The sequence below is a fragment of the Empidonax traillii genome, unplaced genomic scaffold, assembly GCF_003031625.1.
Source record: "Empidonax traillii isolate 1590-97213 ecotype Southwest subspecies unplaced genomic scaffold, ASM303162v1 scaffold335:size599443, whole genome shotgun sequence".
Taxonomy (NCBI): domain Eukaryota; kingdom Metazoa; phylum Chordata; class Aves; order Passeriformes; family Tyrannidae; genus Empidonax; species Empidonax traillii.
In genome coordinates this window covers 30,100-57,911 of record NW_020955528.1, presented here as the reverse complement: position 1 = coordinate 57,911, position 27,812 = coordinate 30,100, and the positions used below count along the sequence as shown (strand labels likewise).

At 50.3% G+C, this 27,812-nt stretch overlaps 3 protein-coding genes across 5 annotated transcripts; 1 reads left to right on the top strand and 2 right to left on the bottom strand.

Moving 5' to 3' along the window:
• Positions 1–2: 2 nt before the first annotated feature.
• On the bottom strand, positions 3–11,075 carry GGA2 (golgi associated, gamma adaptin ear containing, ARF binding protein 2). Its single transcript, XM_027891958.1, has 17 exons — positions 10,931–11,075; positions 10,265–10,349; positions 9,360–9,435; positions 8,762–8,860; positions 7,710–7,833; positions 7,129–7,232; positions 6,596–6,676; positions 5,657–5,794; positions 5,436–5,517; positions 4,413–4,529; positions 4,072–4,239; positions 3,768–3,823; positions 3,327–3,478; positions 2,346–2,515; positions 1,215–1,384; positions 677–787; positions 3–113 (listed from the first exon to the last, which is right to left on the bottom strand). Exons 1-17 carry the CDS (start codon positions 10,962–10,964, stop codon positions 3–5), a joined length of 1,878 nt encoding a protein of 625 aa, XP_027747759.1. The 5' UTR covers positions 10,965–11,075.
• Positions 11,076–11,163: 88 nt separating this feature from the next.
• On the bottom strand, positions 11,164–17,385 carry EARS2 (glutamyl-tRNA synthetase 2, mitochondrial). 3 transcript variants are annotated; one of them, XM_027891961.1, is made up of 9 exons: positions 17,328–17,385; positions 16,705–16,860; positions 16,371–16,560; positions 15,760–16,232; positions 14,848–14,956; positions 14,157–14,310; positions 12,925–13,055; positions 12,530–12,665; positions 11,164–11,905 (listed from the first exon to the last, which is right to left on the bottom strand). In XM_027891961.1, exons 2-9 carry the CDS (start codon positions 16,718–16,720, stop codon positions 11,822–11,824), a joined length of 1,293 nt encoding a protein of 430 aa, XP_027747762.1. In that variant the 5' UTR covers positions 16,721–16,860; positions 17,328–17,385; the 3' UTR covers positions 11,164–11,821. The 3 variants fall into 3 exon arrangements, with proteins under 3 accessions (XP_027747762.1, XP_027747760.1, XP_027747761.1); XM_027891959.1 differs by lacking the exons at positions 11,164–11,905; positions 17,328–17,385 and adding an exon at positions 11,941–12,095 and having other exon boundaries at positions 16,705–17,206; XM_027891960.1 differs by lacking the exons at positions 11,164–11,905; positions 17,328–17,385 and adding an exon at positions 12,075–12,115 and having other exon boundaries at positions 16,705–17,205.
• A 400-nt stretch (positions 17,386–17,785) lies between these two features.
• On the top strand, positions 17,786–26,965 carry UBFD1 (ubiquitin family domain containing 1). Its single transcript, XM_027891947.1, has 7 exons — positions 17,786–17,828; positions 18,134–18,400; positions 18,476–18,684; positions 19,755–19,820; positions 20,022–20,127; positions 23,054–23,136; positions 24,324–26,965. Exons 1-7 carry the CDS (start codon positions 17,801–17,803, stop codon positions 24,432–24,434), a joined length of 870 nt encoding a protein of 289 aa, XP_027747748.1. The 5' UTR covers positions 17,786–17,800; the 3' UTR covers positions 24,435–26,965.
• Positions 26,966–27,812: the final 847 nt, after the last annotated feature.

The following is a 27,812-nucleotide window of genomic DNA, read 5'->3' as shown; positions in this document are numbered from 1 at the left end:
CTTCAACTCCTGCCCCAGAGCTCTGCTTCTGGAAAGCCAGTCAGCTCTCCCACCTCACTGAAGGGTTGCACACCCTGTGTGAACACCAGTTTGTACCTCAGTTGAATGGGATCCTGCAAGAGAAAGGAAAAGAGAGGGGCATATCATGATTACGGATTCCTGGGCCCCTGTCAGCCTCACCCCTTGTAACCTTACTGCGGGAGTCACCTCTGAAAGGGGAGAGTAACGCCAGCCATGTGCAAGCTCTGCTCACGGTAAGAAATGGATCTTCCTAAGACAGACAAGGAGCAACTGGGAGACCTGTGCAAGCCCCCAAAAGGCATGCTGGCAATCCAGGCCTGGCCAGCCTTTTCAGAAACAGAGGGTTCTTTACACCAATCTTAGGTCTCATCATTCTTCACCAATGCAAGAGATCTGCCACTCATCAAGTGTGCCTTGGGTGGCCTCGTGTTCCCTCAGCTGCCAACACCTGCACAGTGTGAGCCTGGAGCCATCTCTGCAGGCAGATGGGGCAGAGCTGTGCGGGCCCCTGCAGTGACTGCCCATCCAGTCCTTCAGATTATAGCTCTGGAAGCTGTTCCCAGCATAGTCTCCCCTGGGTCTTCTCATTATTAAGACTCTCCCCATCTTTCATGCAAACACCCCATCCACCTCAGTGACATTCCCAGTGCCCCACCTTGTGTGGGTTGGTGAGCAGCAGCACCTGAGACACCACCATGGGAGGAAGGAGGGGACTGAAGGCTGGCAGCTCAGAACCAGAGGCTGGCTGTAACTTTATTTTCATGGTCTGAAGGAGGAAACAAAAGGAACACTTTTTAGTCCACACTGGAAAAGATTACTGTGTGTTACTGAGCCGCAGAGCTGGTTAAAGATACGTCAGCCAGACTTTGTCACTCAGTGAAAAGCACAGCCTGCATCTAAAGGCAGATATTCCCAAACAGCCAATTCTCTGCTGCACATTCACAGGCAACACAGAGCCTTACCCAGAAAGCTGAAGCAGCAGGTCTGGAGCCCTGTCTGGCTGTAGCAAGGCCATGGATACACACTGTGAAACAGGCACCAGTACCACAGGTACCACCATACAAGAGGTTCTCCATGCAGAGAAAGGGAGCCACGCAATTTCCCGTGAGGAAGGCAAATACCAAGCAAGAAATGGTGAACCTTCTCCTCAGGACATTTCTGAACATCTCTGCTAGTTGTTACAGGCTTCTCACCTTTGGGACTGCAGCCTGGAATGCTATGTCCTTAATGGGGTGAGCCGAGGTGCTCAGCATGGACAGAACCATCACCAGCACATCCGGCCGGCCAGGAGCTGGATCTCTGGAAAAGTGGAGCATGGCCTTGAAACCATTCCTGTCATACACAGTGAGTGGAGAGAGACTGCCTGCCAGAGACAAAAGGAGAATCAGAATCAAAGCTGGCATTCCCCTCCCATTCAAGGGCGGAACAGGAAAGATGGGATATGGAACAGCAAAAAGAAATCACAGAAACAAACTTTTACTTCCTCCATCACACTCACAGACCAAGCAGCACACAGCACCTGCCCCTGATTTACTTCTGCCTCTAACACCAAGACAGGATCTGAATGTCTGCACTGGGGATTTAACAGCAGATTTCATCTATCAGTGAGAGATGTCAGGTGTAGATACAACAGAGATACGATGGGCAAAGCAAAATGCTTTTCTTTGGCACACACAAGACTTGTCCCCTTAGCACCCCTGCCTGGCAAATCCCCACCTGACTATCACCATCCAGCCCTTCCAAAATCTGCTCAACCTTTCACTTGAGACTGAAGGCAGAAGACAAGCAGGTCAGGATGTCTTTGCACCTGTCCTCTTGCAGCAGCAGCAGCAATGGCCAAGGCTCTGTGGTCCTGTTAGCAGGACATGCCCTGTGCTCAGACCCTGGGGTGACACTCCAGGAAGGGGCTGCAGGGCTGGGCCATACAGTGTGATGTTGAAGAGCAGAGGTGGAAGGAACGCCTCTGCTTTAGGAAGTGGGACAACTCCCACTGTCTTTAGGTCCTTGTAGAAGAACTGCTTGAAGCCTGAATGAAGGTGCAAAAGCCAGAGGGTTTAGAGGCACGTTGCAAAGATCAGCCAGGACAGGAAACTCCTGACTAATGAGTAGGGAGGACAAGGACATTTCCGTGTTAGGATCCCTAGCACCTGCTCAAATTCTGGGATACATTAAGCCCTTCATAGAACAGTCATTATTTGTCTCCAGCCGACCCACACAGCATGAAGGTATGTTCAGGGAGGGATGGCTGCTTCCCTGCAAAACCATGGAAGAGCTCTAGTAAGTCTCTAGTAAGCAGAGCTGGCACACAGAATGATTGCACTTACTCAGTGTAATTGAAATTAAAGGGACAAAAAGGTTTTCTAGAGAAGCATCATAGGGAGCTGGATGCAAAGAGGCAGCAGGCTTCAGCTCGTAGCCTGGACTGGGGAGTGGAGGATCTGCCACTGAGCTATTTGGGAGATCTGGAAAGGGCAATTTCATTGGTGATAAATCCCTGGAAAGAAAAGCATGTAGAAAACTTTTATTAACTGGGGACACTACATGAGATAGACCATTTTCTGCTGTATCTGTCTATATTCCCAATCCCTCATCCCCTTTAGGTATAAAGAAACTACAAGCTTACACTCTGAGTTCTTGAGAAATTCAGAAATTCTCTCTATTTAATATGGAAGATGTTGCTGTTTCAAAATTCATTAAGGCAGATTTTGGTTCTGTTACTATAGTGAAACTTAGTTTAGGGCTTTGTAAGTCTGCTCTCCCTGTACACAGCTTTCTGGAACCCTTATCAGGGAGATTAGGGTAAATTCCAGATCAAAGACACTGCAAGAAGCTGGGACTCTCCAGTAAAATTTCTTGTATTATGGCAGATTGGATAAGCATATCGTAACGTCCCCTGCTCTGATGATCTGTGGATGATTAATTTGGTTTGTGAACTGTTCCAAGCTTCCACTGAGTGCCTGGAAACGACTTTCTCGCAATCTGGAGAAAGCTGAGGAAAGTACTTTCTGAGTGACAGGTTATTATAATAAGACCTGACTGTTAGGTATTTGTTCCTTTAGCTCAACATCACCTCGTTCCCAGGCAGTGGGATTTGTCTCCCCGAATTTCTGACCCTTGGAAGGCCTTGGTATGCAATTACACAAAGTGCAACTAAAAGGTGCACAACTGCAGGAAAGAGCCAATGTGCAGATGGATCACTTGCCATCACTAACCAGGGATAGGTGACAGGTTTTCCTAGATCTCCCTGCTGTAAAACAGTATTCTTCCGCCCCAAAATCTGACTGTATTATGCAGAGTTTGCTTACAAAGAGAATGTTTTGGTCCTGGATGGTGGAGAGAGCTCTTCATTCAGGCCCTGGAATTCACTCTTCCCTGCACAGCTGTCTTCCCAGCTCTCCTGTGGTCCCAGGGTTTGAACAGCGCTTACAGCTTCACTATATTCATTGCATACAGTAGGCTAGAAAATAAGGCACTTCAGGTTCATGCTATAGAATATCAGCAAAAAAAAAAAAAAACCGTTCCACTGAAAAGAACCTTGTTTTTAATACCACTACTTAAATAGAAATAAATATGAGTCATATGGTTGCAAACTGCAGCTGCAAGATTCATTGAGAGCAGGAGGATTCCAGTTTCCTCTCATAATAAAGTAATGTAAAAAAGGCTGCCAGACAAAGCCAGACCAGGAATCACCTCTGATTTTTGTCCTTTATACCTTATGGACTGTTAAGTATCTGAGCATCACTCACCTCTACTAAGCCAAAACTGGATGGTGGTTTCTGTACAACAGGGGAATTGCTGAGACCTAAGAAAGATGCCAAAAAGCCACAGATAGTTTACAGAATACACAGGTTTTCCAGAGGTTCTTCCTTTGCTGCATAACAGTGGTTTGGCTACAGTCTAAGACCACTAAAGACACTGTATTCCTGAAAGCACAGGACTGAAAGGCTCTGCTTTCTCTTGGGACTTTTGACATTAAAGTCAAAGCTCTCCTCTCCTAACTAATCACCACAAACCCCAGTAACAAGGGTAGCACTGAACTGGGCTACAGACCTAAGGACTGGAACTCCTCCTCGAGCAGGCACAGGGAGGTTGTGCTGCCATGGCGGGAGGCCGAGGCTGTGTCTGCAGGGGGGTCTGTGGGAGTCTGGGCTGTGGCCTCCAGCTCAGAGAAGTCCATCAGGGTGTAGCTCCTCATGCGCCGTGGGGCTGGCCGGCACACTTGGGGAAGAGAGCGAGAGTCAGAGAGGAACATTTCTATCAACGGTTCACACGCAAAAGATGATGACGGTTACATAAGATTTTTCCTGTGTTATAAGATTTTCTCCACATTTATTCCCTTCCAAAACCCCTCCCCACGGGCACACAGGAGCAGAGCTGCCGATGCTCCTCACCTGGCACGCAGGCAGAGCCGGAGGATGAACCTCCATCGCCGTTCTCCTGGTGGGACACAACCTGCCTGTACTGCCCGAGCACCCGCGTCAGCTTGTCACTGGCCTGCAGGAGCTCAGCTGGGGAAGAGAGGAGAACCAAAACAGTGACCTGCTAACGGGCAGGGCAGGGCAGTTCCACAGCACTCTCCAAACTGCTCGTGACAAAGGGACAGTGCACCCGAGGACCTGCCTGGAGCAAAGGCCGGTGGAGCAGCCTGTCCTCAGCTCCTCACTTGTCTTTCATTCCATTTTGCACACAGTACTGCTGATTTCAGACCTCTCTGTCATTTAGCATGATCACCATGAAATCTGATCCCATCTCTAAAGTACTTCCAGTTCCTGCCATTTCTTCTGCATTTTTCCCAGTGTACTTGAGTCTATAATCCAGCACTCCCCAGCTGAAGTGCCCTGGCATCCATGGATGTGAAAGGAAGGTGTGAGGCACAGCTGAGCTCTTGTGGTTGCTTTTTCAGCTGTCTGTTCAGCAATCACCACCTCAGTCAGGTTTTCAAAACATATGGACAGGACTGTAATGCCATCCTCTGGGATGGGCTAAGTTTCGTAACTGTGGATTTCAAAGATTCTGCTCTTATGACCCTCCTCACTATTACACTTACAAAATTTAAAACATATTCTCCCTTCTGTGTTTATAGACAGGGAAAACTTCAATCTCTGGAGAGAAAAGACCTTGAAAGCCTTCAGTTCTCTGAACATCAGAACTCCAAAAACTCTGGAAACCACCTCAGCTGGAAGAAATGGATTCACTGTTTAACTTTGGCCTTCAAGTGAGAACAGCTTCCTCCTGGAGGGGCAGCAGGAGACTCAGGGCCATTCCCCTGGGTCTGGTGAAAGTGGGGAGCTTTGCCTGTACCTCTGGGTACCGTGTGCCCAAGCACTCCCCTCCCAGAGAAAAGGCACACCCCCGTCACTGAACAGGTGACAAAATGAGCTGCAAAGAAATGCAAGGACAGTGCTGGCTCTTACCTAGAACCTCATCGTCAGCCACCGCCTCGCTGGCCAGGCGGAAGAGCAGCGGCCTGAGCTTCTCACAGCGCTGGAACAGAGCCTGGGGATGAAATGTTTCGTGTCGTTGCTCAGGAGATCCCCGGCACACTCACTCCTGTATCTCCATGGTCACCTATAAGTGATGCTCCCTCTAGAAGAGGGAGGAAGAAGAGCAGTTATGCAGAAAAAAGAACATTTACCTGTAGGGTGTCCTGGTCAGCTGGGGATAATTCCTGTCTCCTGTAGCTCTCCAGTAACTCATCCATATGTTTGACAATCTCAGAAACCTCGCTGATGGCGTTCAATCGTCGGGACACCTGAGCTGACTTTTCTTGCTCCTGTGATGAAAAATGAAATAAAGGTCAATGATGATTTGGCTGATATGGCCAGTGCATGTGCTTGGCTGGGGCACTCTGGGTCACGCTTGGGGAGTTCCTTCCTATAAATACCTTATTGCAGGTAGAGGAGACGCAAAGCAGGACAGGTGAGAACATGCCCCCAGCTGCATCCCACCTTCATGCCAAGGGCAGAGAGAGAATCCCCCTGCCCCACTCAGGGCACCCTGGCCCTGTGCTGCTCCACATGGAATCCATCTCACCACAGGCACGAGTGAGACTTCAAAATTCAAACTGGGAGTTGGTGGTTTCTGCTACACAGAACAACATGCTCAAAATGACCGCAGGGATCTGTTAAACCAAATCTCCTACATAAGCACAGAAGTGGGATGCTGTTTCAGATGGAACATGAAAATGGACAGGCTGGACATGCACACACACACTCTGTGCAGGAAAGAAGCAGTTCTGTGCAGATGTGGCTGTTTTCCACCTAGGAACTGAGTTTATTTTGGGAACTTCCTACCACTACTGCAGTCCTACTGCCAGGATCCCACTGATGGGGAAGTGTCCCACCACCCAGGCTCCTGGGTATAGACATTCACATCTTCCCCTTCCTGACAGTGGCATACTTTGGCAAAACAAAACAAAATGGTCTCACACTGTAAATTCAGAATAATGAAGACTGAAAATGGCCCCTCCTCTGGAGCTGTATTCTGATCCAGTACGGAGGGTCAAAAACTGAATGGCCACATCCCCTCCCACCCTCCCTGGCTGCAAACAGGCTTCTCCCCCAGGAGCTCCCACCTCTCTAACCACACTCTGGATCAGGTGGTTGGCTGCCTGCAGGTCCTCGGGGTGGCTGCTCTTCAGAAGCCTGGCCAGGAGCTGTCAGGGCAGAGATGGGACAGCAGTGAGCAGCAGCCTCTGGGCACTGTGCTACAGGCACACATCACACACGAGACATTCCAGTTCCTGTAATCCTGGAAACCTGTGGGCTCCTGTCCCGTGATCTAATTCAGGTTATGCTGCTGCCTGCACAGAGTTTGGCTGTTGGGATTAGGAACTCTCTGGCTCATCAGAATTTCTGTATGACCCAGAGAAGCTCTTCCTTGGGAAGGTTTCATAGAAACTGATGCTTTTCTATAAAGAAGTTTCACTTTTTACTAAGCAAACATTTCTGACAAAGCCTCACAGCATTCTCTAGCTTTGTACCACAGGAAGGATCAACATTATTCTGAGACAGTTTCTTTGAAACAGCATAAGCTCCCAAAGGTTACTAAGCCTCTTCTCTTATCAGTACAAATCAGAGGGTGCATCATGAAAACTCTAAGGTTTACCTTGGATTTCTCTTCATCTGTGTCAAAAATAGAATTCTGGGGTCTTGGAGAAGGCGGGGGTAAAATTTTGTCTTCTGGTAATTTGGGATCTTCTTTAACAATCCCTGGAACAGGTAACAGCAGCTGTTCAGTGCTGTCCAAGCTTCTGAAACCCTGATGCTCAACAGTGTGGGAGGTTTTGCATGGGATTTCTGGATTATCACTAAGGACTATTAAATATAATGGAATGGATAAAAAATTCAGCTCAGGAACCCTCTGAACTCATCTATCATAATCCTGGGAGAATATTCCAGGGGCAAAGATCATTCTGAGTTTGTCCTGTATCTTTTCCCTGCACACAGTGTGAGCACTGTGTGAACAGAGGCCTCCAGGCCAGCCTGAGCTGTGATTCAGGGAGGCTTTTCTGTGGTAAATCCTTTTAAACAGTTCCATGCACCCTTCAGTGCCCAACCAGCCTGGGAAGTGTGGCACACAGCATGTTATGAAAAAGCTGAGTCACAAATGGAAGGGGTCAGATATCTGTGGGGGGAAACCATGTGGCTTGGGAGGCTAAAAAGGAAACTGAAATAACAGAACTGAACCTTGTTTCTTCAGCATCTGATAAGCATCCCGGATTTTGACTTCCTGGGGAAACCAGACTGTCCAGCTGAATATCACTTCTGTGACTCTCAACTTGACTTTGTCTGAAGACCAAGTTCCATAGTACTGTAAACAAAATGGTAAAGAAAGATAAAATTTTAAGGTCAAACCCAAAGCACTGGTGCCAGATCTGGCACAGGGATCTGGCCCTGAGGAGTTTGTGTCCAGAGACCAAGGAGAAAATGGATTCATAAGAGTTTTTTCACAGTGCTTTTGGGGTTTAGGGAACAGTGCATCTAGCTGTGTCTGTAAACAAAAGGAATGCTATTAAGTGTACGATAATTACATACATATTGTATGACAATCGGAATTAAACCACTTGAAAATTTTCTGATTAGTCATTGGATCCAAAATCCAAAGGAGGTTGTTTTATTTCAGTAAAAACAGATCTGTGCTTAACTTTAACCACTTCCCTTAACTGCTGCAATGCAATTGCACCATCGGCCCAGCCAGCCCCAGGCACAGGAAAACTGAACAAAACCAGAAACAAAAGTTACTGTCTTTTATCAGCATCTGGATGTTTTCTCCAATTTCTCTTATTATTGCCTGGGAGCACTCACTTTAACGTATTATAAAAACACAAACCTACCCAAGCTCAGGCATTTCAAAGTTGTATGAGGGTACCTGTCCTGTCAGAGCAGCAAACAGAATTGTTTGCAGTGACACATTCATTAAACTCTGTGGTTTCACTGGAATCTCATTACCAAGCCTGGGACTTGGAGAAGGGGTTTTGTTCTTCAGTTGAGAATTGCTCTGAAATCAGCTTTTTGCAGCTCTGCCCTTGGGCTGATGCAATGGGAAATGAAACATGTGCCAGTGGCAAATGTGTGCAGGACCCACCGAAATGGGCAAGTGATGACTGCGATGCCAAGAAGGTATTTCAGGCAGTCCCAGGCCTGTCCTGATGCAGAGGAACATGGTGAGAAGATCCCACAGCCTCTGATAAAGGGGGGCTGCATTTCTCATCCTGAAAGGTCCTGTAACCACCACCTACCTTTGGGGAAAGCACTTTAACCAGCTCATTCAGAAACCTGAATTTTGCTATTTCGCTGTGAAATCTGTCTCCACAGTTGTTCACACAGGTCTCCAGCACCTGCAGAAAACAAAATGTTACCAACAGGAACCGTACAAACCAGGTTTGGGGAGCTTTCAAAAACTTTGCCATTTTAATCCTAAATCTAAGAACTTTCTGGCCCTGCATTCACAAATACAAGACACTGAGAAAATTGTGCAGCAAGGACACGTACTTTTCCTTCACCAGCTTTCTATAGCAGCATGTTTAAGATTGTCTGCTCTGTTCTACTTATCACTAACAACTTCCAGGCCACTGCCCTGTGAGGGGACACAAGTCACACAGACAGAGCTGCAGATGACAGAAACACCTCAGCTGAGTGATGTGGGGAGGAACAACAGCAGCTACTCCCTCTGCTCTGCCCTGGTTCCTGTATTCCTTGTGCAAGGGAAAGTTAAAAGGGAGAGATATCCAAGAAAAACAGAAAGGGAGAGACATCGAAGGGAAGAGAGAGCTGTACTGTCTGCTATGCTGCTCTACTCACCAAATTCTGTTCCCAAGTGTGGATGGAAGTACTTACCGTGAGCGCATGGAGAGCTTCCCTCTCCTGAGGGGACTGGATTTTATGTGCCAGCAGCCTCAGCGCAAGCAATGGGCTGGGGAGGAGCAGAAGCAAGTCAGACCACAAAGTTCCCAGGAAAAAAAAACGCTGCTGGTTTTGCTCTGCAGAGAAGAGCAACTGCTGGATTCACAACAGGAGAGACACCCTTCCTCGGGCAGGGCACTGGCCAGGGCTGGCACACACACAGAGCGGAGCCCAGTGATCCCAGAGCTGCCCTCCGGCCATACCTGGGGCTGCTCCTTGGAGGGAGCAGCGGGGACAGGCTGGGGATTGTCTCTGGGCAGGCACATGAGAGCTGGCTCTCCGCAGCCCAGCCAGCCTGTGCCAGCTCCTGGGCACGACACAGGTGCCATTCTGTGAGCTCTGAGCTGTCTGCTCTAAGCACAGAGATGACCACTAAGCTTTCACAGGTCATTTGCCTAATTAGTCCCAGCTACTTCCCACAGAGCCCAGACTCAGCTGGAAAGTGGGGAAGTCCCAGCAGAGATCACCCACTCCTCAGGAAGGAAAAGCCAAGGTTGAGCTCCCTCAGGGTTTCCGTGCAGAACCCCACATCAGGAATCCTTGGCCAGACTCCAGAGAGGCTACTGAGGGCACGGCCAGCTGGACCTGATGCCTGGTGTTGTTCCAGCAATGGATGTCTGAGCCTATTCCCAGGCATCACCCTCCACCAAACACACAGGCATACAGCTATTTCCGACTCATTTCCACTCCCAGGAGCAGCAGAGCCCACCGAGTCCATTCCCAGCTCCTTCTCCAGCTCCCCACACTGTGGCCCCAGGCCCCTTTCCCCCCCAGCCATGAGGGAAGCTCAGAGCCAGACATAGCCCAAGCGAACACGAAGAGCTGTGCCTCTGCCTTACCCCTCTGTGTCGGCGTTCACCTGGTCACAGAAGCGCTGGATGCATTCCCAGTTTTCCTCAGGGATACTTGGGTCAGTGGCCTCGTCTTACAGAGGGAGAAAAATATGAAGGGAAGCAGCAGAGCCCAGCCTCAGTATGAGCGAGTGGCTCAGGGCAGGAAGCGGCTCAGACCTCGCTGCTGCTCTGGGGCTTTTGGTAACACAAATGGGATGAGCAGGAAACAGCTGTTACTAAAATCTGCCAAAAAATACGGTCCCAAGCACACTTTTAAAGTCAGGCACAACCTGATCACAGCAGACATTGCTTTTAGCACAAGAAATTTAAAAACCATTCGCAGGCAGCTCTCCCAGGACCATATGGCAAATGTTGTGCTGGAACACAGGCACCGTTTACCCTTTTGCACAGTAAATTGAGGGAAAAAAGTCTTTTTTTGCTTTATCCACTCCCCAACCTGTTGTTCAACCAGCTTTGGTGGCCGAGAATGGACAGGAGAGCTGAGGAAGAGATACAGCGACAGCACCCAGGAACATCCCCCTAAAGGGGTTCTGTGAAGATGATGGGCCCTTACCCACAGAGCTGAAGCTGTTCCAGTGCCCACCCCGTTTGGAAGTGGCACCGGAGCCAGCGGCCAGGGCAGCCCCAGACCCCACCCCCATCCCCACTCACTGAGCCACCGCTGCAGCTCCCCGGTGCCAGCCATGGGCTCCCGCTCCGCTCCGCCCCGAGCAGGAAGCAGATCCACCCGCCCTTGCTCCTTCCACGCCCCTGGGGGAAGCCCACGTGAGTTTTTGTGGTGTGGAAGTGTTCACTGTGGGCGTGGGCCCAGTAAAACACCCCCCCAAATCCCTTTGGCAGCTCCTCCCCTCGCTGGCGAGCAGAGCATTGGTGAGAACGGAACGAAAAGTCACCACATTAATTTAATGATTAAAAGGGCATCAGACAAAGGAGGAAAAGACACTCCAATCTCCAGATCAGGGATATTTTTAGCAGAACCATGCATATGACACAGTACACAGGGAGGGGAGTTCCCCTCTCCCAGCAGCTCACTTAGCTTGGCAGGACAATAGGGCAGCTAAGAAGGCAGAAGTTCAAATATATATATATATTTCTCTATATAAAAATACCTTCTCCACACAGTATTTCCTGGGGACCTGTGTTGCTGTAGCTGTAGGTACCCTGATTGTGAAGCTATCTCCAAAACGAGACTCATCTGCTGCTATCAGCAGTTACTTCCTGTCCATGTGGTCTGAATTTAAATGTGGGTAAATGTCTTTTTCTCCCACCGTGGAAACCAGGCTCCCTGTACAAACCTGGCTCCCTGCACAAGGTGACAGCAGGATGCAGCTGAATTTGGATTTGGTTTCTTTTCCAGACAAAGTGGTTTGTGCTTAGTGCAGGTACATGCAGACCTGGAAACACCATGGACACCTGTCTGATCAAAACCCAGCTCATCTGATCAGAGATAACCACGCTGAGAACAAAACCACAGGTGGAGGACAATGGCACATGCTCCTGTGCCATCCGAGAGCGGCCTGGCAGTGTCACCGCTGTCCCGTGTCAGCTGCAGAGCGCTCTGTGGATCCGGCCACTCACTTCCTTGGGTCCCAAAGTCACCATCATCTCGGCAACGCTCGGCCCGTGCTGCAAACACAGGAGGAGTCACTGCACACGTGGCAACTGCCACTTCCAGCACGTGGTTATGTGTCACCCTGACCGAACCCACAGAGCTCTCGGATCGCTGTCAGAGCAAGGAGGGGGGTTTGACAGCAGCTCAAACAAGGGTCTGGGGTTTCTCCTCCTGAAGGCAAATGCCAGCCCTGGTCAGATGGACCTGAAGGATTAATGCCAGAGCTGAGCCAGGATTAGGCTTTGGAGAATTTTCATAAAACTTGGTTTTGAGCTCTGTGAAAGCAGATTGCACATAAAATCCCAGTTCTGCCCCAAACCTACAACTTTGCCAATGCTCCCTCCATGGCTGTTCATGATTTTCTGACTTCAGATTCATAACCAGCATATTCATGCTCTGACACTGCTGCTGCTTCCAAGCGTGCAGAACAGCTCTTATGGCAGAGCTGCTGGGTACTGGCACATGTGCTCCACATGGAACTGATGCTGGGCCCTGTGAAGTGTCCCAGTACCAGCACCTGGGAGGAGGGGGAAGAAGAAAAAGGGTGGGGGGGGAAGAAAAAGGAGGAGAGGGGGAAAGGGGAGGGGGGAGTGGAAGAAACAGGGAAAGGCTCCTATTGTCAGACTTCCTGTTTGTACCTGCTGCCCGCTGAGTGCCAGGCGGAGGAGCTGCATCACGCTGCTGTACTTGGTCTCTCTGGTTTGCTTCTGGAGGTTTCTCAGGTCTTTGTTCAACTCCTCCATGGTCAAGGCAGCTGCCTGCCTTGTCATGAGCCTTTAGAAAAGAAAGTATCCTTACAGTCCGAAGACAAGAAAACCACAGGATTCCTATCCTTCACACCATCCCAGTGCCAGGGTGCTCTCTCTGCTCGCCAGAAGCAGAGCTCACTCAAAAGAGCCAGTTTAAGTCACAAAATTGTGCCAAGGACCTGAAAAACCACAGGAAAAGCAGAATTCTGACTGCCTTTTAATAATACAACTTTCAAAGATGAGGAGCCACCACTGACACTCAGTTGAGGCAGCAGCATACTCACCCTAAGACTAGTTTTCCTATGTCATCTGCTTCTGTAGAAATCATTTGCAGCTGCTGTCGGGACACCGAGGGCCTGACCCACAGGTAAGAGTAATCACTCGACACCAGATTCTTCAGGAGGCTGATGTGACCCTGGGGAAAGAAAGCAAAGCTGGCAAGGCAGAAGGTTACACTGTGGGGAAAGCAAACCCATCCAGCCTCGGCTTCACACCAAGCTGGAGACCTCCTCCACACCTGTACCTCACACTGCTCGGAGGAAATGTCACTGCCTGACATTGAGGCAGCCGAGTTTGCCAGCCCCAGAGCCCCTCGGAGGGAGCAGGGACACAGAGGTAGCTCAGAGGCCTGTGGCTGTCTCTGAGGTGCTGAGCCATGTGTGGCTGACTCAGAGCTGGCTGGTGAAGAGGCTGATTATGTTCATCTGCCCCGTCACCAGGCAGTGGGAAGCCATAAGTTACCGTCCCACTGCCACCATACAGCCATCACACTGGGACAGTCGGGTCCTGCCCCTACAAAGAGGGCTTTATCCTTCATAAGGATACTACAGCAGCATCCCAGGAGCAGACTGGGAACAGCTGGGCTCACCCTCCCCTGGCACCCCTTCACTGAGCTCCCAGCACACAAACCACCCTGGTTTCACCAGGAGCTTCATCTGCCTCAGCAGAGGCTGCCTGGGGACTCTGCTTCTAAGCCACAGGGCAGCAACAAAGCAGAACACCTTACACTGCCCAGTCAGCAAAAGGGAGAGGTGAGCTGGCATGAGGGATCTGGGGGCTGGACCTTCCTGCCCCAAGCCAGCTACTCCCTGGGCTACAGGAGAAGTGCAGCTTGGAGATTGTCAGCTTATCTAAACAAAGCCACAGCGGACCTGATCCAGCACTATTGATAGTTCTGCTCTGAGTGGGAACCAGGGAGGTCTTCCAAAAGCACCCTTTACAGTTCCACGATCACTTTCACAGCAGGGACATGTTGTCTCTCCATGAGGGAGCTCTCTGCTAACTCAGCAAGGTATGGATGAGCTTGTGACTCTGTAAAGACCCTCAGGACGTTCACCAGGCCCATTCCCACAGGTCAGCTGCCTGTATCAGGGGATTTTGGCAGCTGGCAAAGTTTTTGGCACACGAGCACTGGAGCAGGCCATGAAGGTGTGTGCAGGTTGTGGGATTCCTCCATCCAGGAATCCCACACCACCTCAGCTCCAGAATGGTGACACAGTGCTATCACTGCTCATACTTTTCTCAGCAGGAGGACTCGCTCCACATATTGCTTTTCCAGAACCTCTGGATCCACTTGCTGATCCCCATAGACGTGCTGCACCAGCTCCTGCAGCTCCCTAACGAGCCTCTGGCGCAGCCCTTCGTTCTCGATGTGACGGGTGAGGTGAATCCTGCAATGGAGAAGAAACCTGCTTTTGGATTGCTCTGGGTTAGATTTGATCTAGTCACCCCAACCACATTTACCAGTTAAAACTGCGGAACTGTTAGAAAAACAACATTAAACCGCAGACAGACTTTCTACAATGAAGCTTTTAGCTCTGGCGCCCCACAGTGAACTGAAGATGAGGCCACTCTTAGCAGCACAACATCCCAGTAGCACGAGTGTTCTTGCAGAAGAACCTTCTGGAAGTGTTATCTCTTTTCAGATGTTATTTTGAAACTAAAGACTTTGCATCCTCCCAGCTACACCCACCCTCTCCCTAGCCTTTCACAGTGTTCCCAACACCAGTGTCCAAGCACAGGACCAAATAGGAGGCAGAAACAGTGTGAACAAAAACTTATACTTCCCTGTAGCACAGCCCAAAAGCTGGTGCATCAAGACCATGCTTGATCCCACAAACAAAACCTCCAGCCACAGCTAAGTGCTAGGAATAAATTCTCACTGGTGTGCTGTTCACTACTTTTAAAAACTACCACCCATTTTTTACCTGTTGAATTCTGGGAGCATTTCAAGATCCAGGAGGGCAGAATGGGTGGTAATCCTGCCTATTTCAAACTGTGAGATCAGCTCCTCCAAAGTCCTCCCCATCTGCTTCTCTGCAACACAAGCCAAAGGGAATCACACGGGTCCACTCTCCCACTGCTTCTCCCCGCAGGCCTCAGGCACAGGGCTGGGGCAGCAGCATCGACGAGGAAAGGTGACACAGGACAGGCACTTGTGCAGTGCCAGCAGCAGCATGGACACCCCTGGCAGGCAGGAGAGAGCTGGCAGCAGGCATGGAACACTCCCCAGAAGCGGGCTCTGCCAGCTGCTGGAGAGGCACTGGGAAATGGCACACTCTGCTTGGCTCCGCTGCCTTCCTCAGCAGAACACCCCCTGCCTCAGTCAGACAAAGAGAAGTGACACTCAGCCAGAGACTTCACTGCCCAAGGAAGATTTCACTCCCAAGCAGAGCTCTCAAAACACAGGTTAATTTGTGATCCCCACACTGCAAGAGCCACAAAAGGAGATTGACTCAACTCCTCGTGGTCTGTCAGGTTAAACAAGAAGCAGGACAGATGTTAGACAGCACTGCAATTATTAACCACGGCATACAAGTTTTCCCAAGAGTTCACAGACAGCTTTTCCACCTCGAGGTGAGGGTTGTCCCAGGTGGGAACTCATTAGACACCAGACTCAATTTAAAAGGCTGCACAGAGGCAGAGAGGTTTCCACCATTCCAGCTCCTTTCACAGGAGCTCTGCAGAAGCCCTGGTGGCATTTCAGTGCTGACTGGCCACTGACATCCATTTCCTTACCCCGTCAAACACTGACAGAGTTCTTAGCTGTGAACATAAACCCAACCCATTGCCTCAAGTCAGCACCAAGTGACCTGGCAGGCAGGGCCCTGTGGTGTTACCTGCAAACCCCGAGCCGCAGTTGGTGATGATGTCCAGCAGTGCCTCTGGCAGGAAGCCATCCCGAACAAAGCGCTCCAGGAAGATGTCCCCTTGCCTCTTGGACAACTTCCCACCATCCTTGTTCAGCAGCAGCGGGAGGTGTCCAAACTGAGGGGGCTCCCAGCCAAAGGCTTTGTAGAGAAGCAGGTGCTTGGAGGTTGAGGTCAGCCACTCGGTCCCGCGCAGCACGTGGGTGATACCCATGTAGTGGTCATCCACCACGTTCGCCAGGTGATACGTGGGGAACCCGTCCCCCTTGAGAATCACGGGGTCGCCTTCCACCTCAGCCACCTCGTGCTTGTTCCAGCCGTAGACCAGGTCCTGGAAGGGTTCCACGCCCTTCTCCAGCCGGAAGCGGACAACACAGTCGAGGCCCTGTGACAGCTTCTGGGCCACTTCCGCGGGCGTCAGGTGCCGACACCGGTTGTCGTATCTTTGGGAGACGAGAACGACAGTCTCAGTTCAGAACAGGCCAAACCCATCAGTCACTTTTACATTCCCAAAACCCTACACTGACCCCTGAATTTCAGCTGTAACCTGCCCAGCACGTGTCCCGGGGCAGGGCTCGTACCGCGGGGTGTGCTGGCAGCGCAGGGCCTCCCTGCGGAGCAGCTCCAGGCGCTGGGGGGTGCAGAAGCAGCGATAGGCAGCCCCACTCTCCAGCAGCGCCGCGCTGGCTCCTCGGTACAGCTCCAGCCTCAGCGACTGCACGTACGGCCCGCGGGGGCCACCTCGGCACGGGCTCTCGTCAGGGGGGATACCTGCAACAGCAGCACAGCAGGACCGAACAGCTGGGCCACCACAGCAGCCCTCACAAAGGCAGGCACACCTGCCCTCAAAAGGAGTTGCTGATCTCTAAGAGAGAAGTGTTCGGTAAGTGAAAAATGAAAGATGTTTCTAAATACCTGCCCAGTCCAACATTTCTTCTATTCCTTCTGCAGCTCCAGGCACCACCCGATTCTGATCTGTATCCTCCACTCTCAAAATAAAGGTCCCTTGGTGTTTTTTGGCAAAGATATAATTGTACAAAGCAGTCCGAAGGCCACCCAAATGCAGAAAACCTGTAATGGCGGGGAAATCAAATGAGCTGGTCACAAAGAAGGCCCAGGGGAGAGTTCTGAACGTGAGCTGGAAGGGTGATGGATGCTGCTTGCAATGGCAGCAGGTCCCAGAGGTTACCGGGGCCAGAGCTGCACCGCACAGACACAGCTCCGGGGACCCTGACTATGGAAAGGACTTATGGATAACTCATTCCAGGAACGGACTCCCTGAAGTGACCTGGAAACCCCTTGTGGGCCGGCACGTCCCAGGGAACACGACTGCCAGCAGAGACCCCGCACAGACCAGATGGCACAAGGAGGTGCCGACAGGGCGAGCCTGGGAGATCCCCAGGGAGCCAGCAGGTGCCTTCCCCGCACACGCCCCTCGAGCGTCCGAATTCACGTTTTCCAACCCAAAGCGCCGCCCCCGCCGCTGCGGAGCCCAGGGGGATGGTGTGCAGTAGCCGGGCTGGCGAGACACCAGTTACCTGTGGGGCTGGGCCCGAATCGCACTCGTGGCCCCCGTGTGAGCCCAGACCCAGACCCAGACCCAGACCCGGCCCCGGCCCCGGCCCCGGCCCCACACGCCGCTCCCGCCGCCCCGCGCAGCACGCGCAGGGCTCGCGCCATGGCTCCGCGCGCACGTGTCGGCGGCGCCGCTTCCGCCCGCCTCAGCCAATCCGCGCGCGCGCCGCGCCAGGGGCGGAGCGTCCCTTAAAGGCGCCGCCGCCCGCCCCCGTCCGCCCGCGCGGAGGGGCCCCGGTGCCCGCGGTGCCGAGCTGGGCCCCGGTGCCCGTCCCGCCTCCCCGCGCGGCGCCGCCACCGCCCCGGGGGCGCGGCCTGCGGGGTCCGCACCGCCCCCGCGCTGAGGGGCGGGCGGGGGCGGCTACGGGAGCCGGCGCGGCCCAGGCGCGGTGGCGGCGTTTCCCGGCGTGCCCCGCGGAGATTGTACACAATCATCATGGCCGCCGCCGCCGCCGCCGCCGATGGTACGCGGGGTCCGGGAGCCCGCGGGGCCCGGGGGGGCTGCGGCCGCGAGCACGCGGTGTCGGTGCGGTGCTGCTCTCTGGAGCCGGCGGTGCCGGTGCCCGCGGGGCCGGGTGCCTGCGGTGCCGGTGCCTGCCGTGCCGGTGCGGGTGCGGTGGATCGGGCAGGGACGGGACGGGACGGGACGGGACGGGATGGGATGGGATCGGGGCGGCCTCGGGCACGCTGCGGCGGCGCTCCGGGGCTGGAGCGCGGCTAGGCCGGGCACCGTGCCCCGGGCCGGGCTCTTCCTGTGCGCTCCCCGCAGGTGCCGAGGAGCCGGGCATGGAGGCAGAGGCGCAGCAGCTGCCGCTGGGCTGCGGCGGAGGGGGCGGCTCACCGGCGGCGGGGAGGTCCCCGGAGGGCGAGGAGCGCCGGGAACCCCTGCAGGCGTCTGTCAGCAACGGCGGCGATGCGGAGAGCGGCAGGGAGCTGGTGGAGCTGAAGGTGATCTGGAACAAGAACAAGTACGACGTGAAGTTCTGCCTGGACAGCACGGGGGCCGAGCTGAAGCAAAAGATCCACTCCCTCACAGGTGCGTTGGGGCCTCCGCCTCCCCCGCGCCTTCCTCGCCGCCCCGCGGGGTCCTAATCGCTGTGCTTGTCTCTAGGCCTCCCTCCGGCCATGCAGAAAGTTATGTTCAAGGGACTTCTGCCAGAGGAGAAAACGTTGCGGGAAATCAAAGTTACAAACGGAGCAAAAATAATGGTTGTGGGCTCTACCATCAACGATGTGTTAGCAGTAAATACACCCAAAGAAGCTGCTCAACAGGAGGTCAAAGCTGAGGAAAACAAAAAGGAGCCACTTTGCAGACAAAAGGTTGTTATTAACGTCTCAATAATTGCTGTTGTGGGAGAGCTGTAAGATTTACATGGTTCTTCTGCAGGCAACTCTGGGTCCTATTCCTCTTCAGAGCAGGATGGGGGTTCATTTCTTACAGCTTAGCATTGGAAGGGCTCTGGGCAGGGAAGTTCAGCAGCAGAGAAGTGTTTAGCCCAGCAGGGACTGGGGCTTTGCTCACAAAAAATGGCAAATAACGGATGGCTGTTAGTGCGAACACAGTCCAGATTAATTCAGTCTAAAATCTAACTAATTTTTATTGGCATAAAAGAATTTGGTCTCCAAAAACTGCTTAAAGTGAACAGCAAGAGAGCAGCTCCTGCTGCTGTCCCAGCACTGAAGGGGACAGAGGTGTTGAATTCTCCTTTCGTGTCTTTGAGCACAGCTCAGTAGGTTGGTTTGGTGGTGGGGCTAGTAAAGGATTTCCAGTTCAAGGTGTTACCAGCCATGTACCTTCCTCAGAATAAATTTGGTTAAAATTAAGTAGTGCACCCTTGAACTGCAGCCTCTATGAAACATGCTGTGGGTGTTCTGTGGTTTATCATCGTTTATCATCTGAGTCCCATCATTGCTTAAAGAAACCCGGCCAGGTACAAGCTGTGGTTGTGTATTTATCAGTTACTGTTGCTCTAATCCATTCTGGTTTGGTGCTGGGTCGCACTGGCAGACGTGGAGGGTTTCTGCCATTCCCTGGATGTAGCACTTGCCTGTTAAAACTATCAAAATGCCAAATGGCATATACGGGGTCAGAGTGGGACTCGGGAGTCCTGTGTGTTTTACAGACATACATTTATGTGTCTGTGTATTCTAGAACAGTTCTTACCCTTGGCATTATGTTGGGGCTCTTTCAATTTTTGTCATTTCTTTCAGAGTGTCTTAGTGCTCAGTTAAGTTTGAAAATAACTGGTCTCCATGTGATGTCTCCATGCCTGTGGACAGCCCTCCGCTGTCTCTCGGTGCAGTCAGGATGTGGTCAGGGGAGCAGCTGGAAGTACATTGCAAAGCTCTGTTGTGTTTCTGTCAATTTAATTTCTGTTTTTATATTGTAGCAACACAGAAAAGTATTGGATAAAGGAAAACCTGATGATGTGATGCCTTCTGTCAAAGGCGTGCAGGTGCGTGAATGTTACGGGCTTGAGACGCTCAGAGTGAGAGAAGAGACTTTCTTGTGGTTTGAGACCTTTCTCTGCTGATTGAATTGGTTTTTGCTGTCTTAGCAGAAAGCTGGAAAGATGGATGGTCCTTATGCTTAAAACATTGAGAGAATGTAGCTTGTCTGTCCCGGTCCCTCAGTGACTGACTGTGTCCCTTTGCAGGAGCGCCTGCCGACGGTGCCACTGTCTGGCATGTACAACAAGTCAGGGGGGAAAGTCAGATTGACCTTTAAACTCGAGCAAGACCAGCTGTGGATTGGTACAAAAGGTGAGCATCTTTCAGCCTTGGGGGTGAACAATCGGTAATTGGGCTGTGACTGAGCTGTGACCTAGAAAAGCCTCTCCTGTGACTAAAGCGTGTTTAGGGAAGGATGGTGGCATTGCAGTGCTTCAAAACGAAACTTTGATTCCTCTTCTGACATGCCATTCTCCCAGATCACTGAGTAGTGCTGGATATTCCACTTCTCTTCCTGAAAAACTGGAGTTCAGTGGGTGCCAGCAGACTAATGGTCCAGTGTGCTATTCCTGGCTCCAAATGTAAATGATGATATTTGGCACTTCTGGCATATCTCAGAAGCACTCCATAAATATGGATTTGATGCCAAGAGCACACAGAGGATTAATGGCTTGGCCAAGGCTCAGAAGGGAATCTCAGAACTGGGATTAAAACCAGGAGTGCTGGCATCTCTGGCACTCTGTCCTTCCAGCCAGAATTACTTGTCTATCTTGTCCCAGTGAGGCACAACTGTGGTGCTGTGCAGAGGGGTCAGTTTGCAGTCGTGAATGGTACCAGGAAGAGCTGGGATTGACGTGGGGATAACGTGCCTTGCTGAGGATGTCTGTGTCCTGGCTTGGGCTGGGATATAGTTAGTTTTCTTCCCAGTTGCTAACTCGGATTCAGGGTGGGAATAATGCTGATAAGAGCTGATGTTTTGGTTGTTGCTGCACAGTGCTTATCCTCAGTCAAGGACTGTTTGGTGTCTCAGGCTCTGTCCAAGGAGCTGGGAGGGAGCAGGGCCAGGACAGCTGGCCAGAGGAATATCCCCCACCACAGAGCATCGTGTCCAGTGTAAACTGGGGGGAGTTGGCTGTGAGGGGCTGGTCACTGCTGAGGGACACGCTGGGCATTGGTCAGGGGGTGGGGAGCAGCTATGTTGGGCATACTGGTTTCTCTTGGGTTTCGTTTTTCTTTATTGCTATTATTATGATCAGTAGTAGTACTATATTTTCCTTTATTTCAATTATTAAACTGTTCTTACCTGTACCTGTGAGTTTTTTACTTTTTTCCCCAATTCTCCTCCCCATCCCAGTGGGGCAGGGGGAGTGAGTGGCTGCATGGTCCTTAGTTGCCACCTGGGGCTAAATGGGACACTGGGATACCCCCTGCCTCCCAGGGAAGCTGTGCTCCTTCAGTTTGACCAGGATGGCCGATAAATAGTGATGAGCAAGAGGAATAAAAGTGCTTGCTCACTGTCCTAGCAAGGTAGCCTAATTGGATGGTAATATTACCTCCAGCTGGTACAGTATTTCCAAAGTAAGCAGAAATCCTGGAAGTTTTTGACCTTTCCTTTGTAGGACAGACTTGACTGTGAAGATCTTTCTGGCTCTAAAACCTGTCTTCGTCTCAGTTGCAGTCATTTCTCTCCTGGGCCAAGTGATGGAACGAAGTATTTGGTGGTGTTTCTTTCTCTCTAGGTTGGGGAGGCAGATGTTTCTGTTACTGATTCTGTGTTCTAAATCCATTCTTAGTATTTAGGTGATGAATCTCTTCCTTCACCTTCCACATGAATTTCAAGTATAGTGTTTCTGAGGCGTTCTAGATTAAGCTTTGAAATTTGATTCTTCTTGTAGTCATCCATCCTTCCTGTAACCCGTTTCCCTACTTCCCCAAATTAGCAGCAGATTGCTTTCTCTAGGGAATGGCTGTAATTGCTGCCTGGTTTCAGGAAAACCTCCTTTTGCTCTGAGAAATCCATGGCAGAGGCTAGCATGTACAGGCTGAAGGAAACCCACCTGGGTGTCCGCACAGCTGGCTGCTGTTGGAAAGTTGGAGCTGGTTCTTCCCCCTGCAGCCTCCCTGGGCCTCACAGGGCGTTTGTACAGGTGTTTGTAGGGCAAAGTTTGCCCGTTGCTCTGGTCAGTTCTGCAGAGGCATTGATAATGTGGATTTTGTCTATTACTGGGATACTCTGAGCAGTAATCGGTTTGGGGAATCCTGAACGAGGGCAAAGTGAGTTTTTACCCCATGAACAAACTCATGAGTCTAAGCAGGCTTAGTTACAGCACTGAGGCAGAGGGTGTTTGTCCTTACATCACTGAGTTTATCTCCCTACGTACCTTTTTTGGGTAGGTGTTGTTTTATTGATTACACAAATCAGTTAGGTTTATATCAGGAACTCAGTTTGGTTTGTCCTTTATAGAGTGTTTTGGGTGTTCGCTGTCTTGTATCTAAGTAGATACTTTTAGGCTGATGCTGAACACTGGCACTGAAAGGCAGGATCTTGAAATTAAGTGTTCAGAGAGAAGTGAGGACAGAGCTGACAGGAAAACTGCCCTGGACCATGTACTTAGTTGTTCTTGTTGGTGCCTGTGACTGGATGATGTTACTCTGCCATGTAACTGTAGCCTTTTTTGGTTCTGTTTCTATTTGTTTCTGTCCCTGTTTGCTCTTTTATATCCCCTTACCTGTGCTTCTCTGAACACTGCCCCAGGGTAGAGCCAGGCCTAGGCTTTCAGGGTTAGGTCAGCCCTTCTTCGCCAGCTCTCAGCCCTGCTGTTTATCTGTAGAGTTCAGTGTAATCCTTGGTAGTTGGCTCGGAATACTCTCACACCCAGACTAGATTCCATTGGGATGGGCAATTCTGCTGTTCCGAGGGGATCTGTTCCTAATGGGAAAACATGAAATAAAGCCTGGGTTTTCCCATCGCTCAGTCTAGGCCCGAATCAGGAACACTGAAGTGCTTCTTGTGGTGCAGAGCAACAGTGTTTTGGGTTCTCTCATGTTGTTGTGGTGCCAGCTGGGGAGGGCTGGTGCTGTGGCCACCAGGTCCTGGGCAGCAGGTACCCAAACTCACCTGAGGGGGTGACTGCTGACCTGAGGGGCTTTTGGCACCAAGGGAGGTGATAAATGAAATTGATATGAAGTATTGCTTTTCCGCACGTCAGAAATAATACTGTGATCAATTTTAATGTAGAGAGAACAGAAAAGTTACCCATGGGGTCCATTAAAAATGTGGTGAGTGAACCTATTGAAGGCCACGAGGATTATCACATGATGGTGAGTAATAGCACTACTTTAATCATATCCCTCTAATTCCTTCATGCAGAACACACCAGGGAGGCTGTAGATTGGAGCAGGTTGGAGGTGGATGGTGGTTCCAACCTCATGGGGATGGGAATGTGGGCTGCTGTCACAGGGTCAATATTTTGGGTCCATATTGAGTATCTGCTGCTGTGTGGAAGTCTGGGCTGGTTTCACACAAACATGAAGTGTTTAGGCATTATTTTGTATCTTCAGACCGTGACAGTGTTAAACCAATAAAAATACTTACAATGTAGCTCATCATTTCTTAGTGATATTTTTCAATACTTGGTTTGATTTCTAATGTCTATGGTATTTATATAAACAACAGGCCTTGCTGGAGATTAAAAGAAAAAAGGACTTGATGCTGCAATATTTTTTCACAACTGTAATGTTCTGAACAACTGGCATTGGATATAGCAAAGTAACAGTTCAGAAGAGAGCTGTGCTAATGTACTGAATTTTTGTCTGTTTCTTTCAATCTGTGGGTTTTTTCAAAGTACAGTAACTAACTTTTAATGTTAAAGTAAGTTTCTTTCCAGTAAGAAGTCTATTTCCTCCTTTATGGGGAGAAAAGAAAAATGTTTTACCTTAGAATTATTGCTTGCAGGAGGGTAGTGCTGTAGTCTCTGTCCAAATGCTTAATTTTTGTTCACCCATAGGAGAAAAATGTCCTCTTCAGCACATGTTGCAATAAATTTATCCCACAGCAAGGACAGAGGTTCTGGCACACCATGGTTGAGAATAGGACATTATGTCTAAATATAAAATCCTATGAAATGTTATGACTATAAAAACACAGTCATTGTCTTGTTTAGTTCCTGTTTTGGCTTCTCAGCTCTGTCTTCTCTTTAGAGACTCTGAGTTATGCTTCAGATTGTGTTCCAGAATAGCTTCCTCATGTTCTTGAAACTGGCTGTGAGTTTTGGTTGCTGCTGTGGTGTTGTAAAAGGGAAGAGGTCACTGTTTTATTGGTGCTGTGCAGCTTTTGTTTTTCTGGAATGCTCCTTTAATTGCCCACTGAAGAGCTGTAGCGTGCACTGGGTGCTGGAGGGAGCAGCAGGTGGGGCACACTGGGCTGGTTTGGCAGTGGATGAGCTGTGCCTGTCCCCTGGGGTCAGCAGTTTGTTCCCATGTGTAAATGTTGTCATTTTTAATTGCAGGCGTTTCAGCTGGGCCCAACAGAAGCGTCTTACTACTGGGTCTATTGGGTCCCAACTCAGTATGTGGATGCAATCAAAGACACGGTGCTGGGGAAGTGGCAGTATTTTTGAAAGCACGCTCACCTCTGGCACAGGAAAATGACACAAAGCTAAGGACACTGCTGGGAGAGGCCTCCAACATCCCTGGATGTGACAGTCCTGGAACTTATTGATAAAACATGCTAAACGAGGCGTGGATGGAAGCCAGAGGTGATGTTCTTTCACCATTAGTTTACTTTTAACTTAAAGATTTCACCATCCCTTTTCTGCAGTCAGCTTCAACCATATTTAAAGCAAATACAATGGAAATCAATAAATCTTAATTCACAAAATATTATGTGTAATACACTTAAATCTGCTGAGAGTTGATCTTCCAGTTTAGTTTTAAAAAGAAAAGATTGCGATGTATTATTGAGGATTTTTTACATGGTTTGAACAAAAACAAATATTTTCATAATCTTTCAGTTATCAGCATTAGACTTAATTTAGTTACTTGGCTGTGACTGAGAATTTCAGGAGCAGCTTTTTAAGAACAAACTGTAGCCGTGCGCAGCGTTGCTGTTGGGTGAAGCCATATCCCACCAGCCCTTCAGGGCAGCTTCCACTCTTTGGTAGCAGAACTAATTCTTTGTTTTAACCCAAAGATGCTTGTTTGGGACTTCTCCTTGCCTTTTCCCAACGCTGACATCTCTGGGTTGGTGTCTGTAGCCTGTCTGGAGCAGATGAGTTCCCTGGGGATGTTTTGTGGCAGGTGACCCAGTGCTGCCTGCTGTCCCCGGTCAGTGGTTCACCTCCTGTCCCAGGCTGCTACAGTCTGGGAGCATTTTCTTGCATATTGCAGTCCAGAATCACTTTGCAGCTGCTGCACTGACACTGACCCGTTGGATTGGAAACACCCTCGTGCTGCCTGGTGTGAGCAGGGGGACACAGTGACATGGATGGAAACACCGTCACACTGTCTGGCATGAGTGGGGTGACACCGGCCTCCTAAAGGGAGGGAAGCACAGAGTCCTTCCTGCCCTGTGTGAGGTGGGAGGAGCGGGGAAGAGAGAAGCTCAGATGCTGTTTTGGATCCTTAATAACTGCAGCAGTCTTTTGTGACCTGGATTGGAAAATTTAATAGTGATTTTTGAATTCACTGAATTGTACCAAATTTAGATTATCTATCCAGCAACTGATGTTTTGAAATGTAAATCACCTTCCAGCTTTTCTCCTGCTCCAGTTCCCAGGAGGCTCTCACACCTCATCCTGTCTGAACTAATGTGCCGGGCTCCGCGTGTCATCCCAGCCATCCACGTGCCATTTCTCTCAGGTGTTGCGATCAGAGCCCTCAGCCCTGGACAGGTGCATGCCCACAGCAGGTGCCACTGTGCAGCCAGACTGGAGCAGCTCACACATCCCTACTCTGTGTTAGTGCTGGGGCACTAACATGGCACACAGCTGCTCCATACCAGTAGCTCCAACTCGTGGAGAAACAGCCTTTTAGGAACAGCTGATTTTAATATACTCCATGTGCACTTTTCCCTCTCCTTGAAAGAGCACAGGTGAAACTCATCAGGTGCAAATTCCCAAATGAGTATTTATTTTATTTTTATTTTACTTGGGAGACTGGGAAAAGCATTGGCTTTCTGGTAGGTGTTAAGGTCACATATTTCCCTGTAGCCTCTTGATAGCTTTTGGGTTGCATTTTCTGTTAGAACAGTCATGCAATATGAATTTTAAAGGTGTTTCATATCCTACATAGAAACTAGTGATGTGCTTGTTACTCTTGTAGCTTGAGGTATTTCCCTTCTGTGTACAAGCCAGCAGCAGTGTGTCCTGACACGAGTGGCTTGGGGCAGAAGAGCCGTGTCAGCTCCCCTGGCTGTTCTGTGGAGTGGTGAGGGCAGAGGGGAGCTGTCCTGAGTTAACTGGTGACAACGTTATGGAAGAAACGCAGCCACACACATGTCATTTTTCTGATTGCCAGTCCTGGTGTTAAGGCTTAAATTTACAATTCATTATCCAGTGGAAAGTGTGGGCGCTGCAGAATAAAGAGAAGGGATAACACTGGCTCTTTCTGTCACCTGAGGTCACCTTGGCACTTACCACCTTCCTGGCTGGGTGATGATCAGCTCCCATTTGCTCCTTGACTTGCTCGGACCTGTCTGTGCATCCGTTCATGTTCCGTTTCCTTTCCTGTTCCTTCGTCCCCTTGCTCCTGGAGAGGGCCCGTGCCCGAGTTCCAGCTCCTCCCCAGCTCCTGTGCAGGATGCAGCGACCGGGTGAGTAACTCTGGGGCGAGTGCCAAGGGGGGCAGGTACTGCCCCTGCTGCTGAGGCACCGGGACGCAGGGCAGCTCTTCACATTCCTGCTGCTCCTTGTCCAGGGGCAGTTACTTTGCATCCTGGGCCAGGTACAACCCAGCAGCTCGAAAGAAACTGAACACAAACCCCTTGGTTACATGCAAAGCCATTTTAAACATGAAGAAAATACTGTAAACTAAGAAAATGTGATCCTGTTTAGGTGCTTCCTTTCGGGTTGGATTTGATTGGAGAAATGAAATTGTTTCACTTTTTTGTTCTATGTGCAAAGTTTGAATTAAAATATAGGAAAGTGACTTACAAAATGCTTTAGTTGGTGTTTATTGGCTCAATATCCCAGGTTTCATGCAAGTTCTTTGAAATTAATATTCCAGCTGTAGTTAGCAGCACCGCTTTTAAGATTATTTCTCTTTGGGAACGATGTGGAGCCTTGCGTGTTCTGGCTTACACTAGTTTTTCCAAGGCAGTTACTGACATTAAAAACACCCTCTCTTTAGTGGGATAGTGCCACGGTTGCCTCAAAGCTGTTGCCAGCCTTTCTTGGCTTTGGATTTTACTCTCTGGTCGCTGTGACCATCTCATGGCAGACTCAGTGTAACCGATGGTCCTGGCAGGAGTTTGGTGGTTGGTCCTCAGTGAGACACAGCTTGCGTGTGAAGTGCGAGTACACTCGGTATTTGGAGCTGGTGACAAAGATGGTTCTGAGATCTGTAATCTTCTGTAGGAAGTTAATGGTAACAGCTGCTCCAAAGTGTGTTTTGGTCAAATTACAATTTAACAAGGTGCTTTCAATAGCAACTGGTTCCTGCTGTGTGTAGGTGTGATTCCCTGGGAGCATCCTGGGGTGCAACTCCATTTGAGGTTACACTAAATGCTTTCTGGGTTTGCTAATTGCAGATTAAAGCATCCAAGGGGCAAATGTGGGTTTCTGCAGCACACAGCTGGTGTTTGCTGGTGGCTCCCAGTGCCTGGGCAGTCCCCTCTTGCCATCTTTTGGGAACCCCTCCCGTGTCAATCCCCGAGCTTCCTACCCTGTTCTGTGACACTGGGCATCACAGCTCACCTGTGTGCCATCCCTTTCCCTTCTCCGTGCCCAGTGCTGTGGGTTTCTCTTCCTCTCCTTGTCTCAAGTTCAGTATTCCTTTTC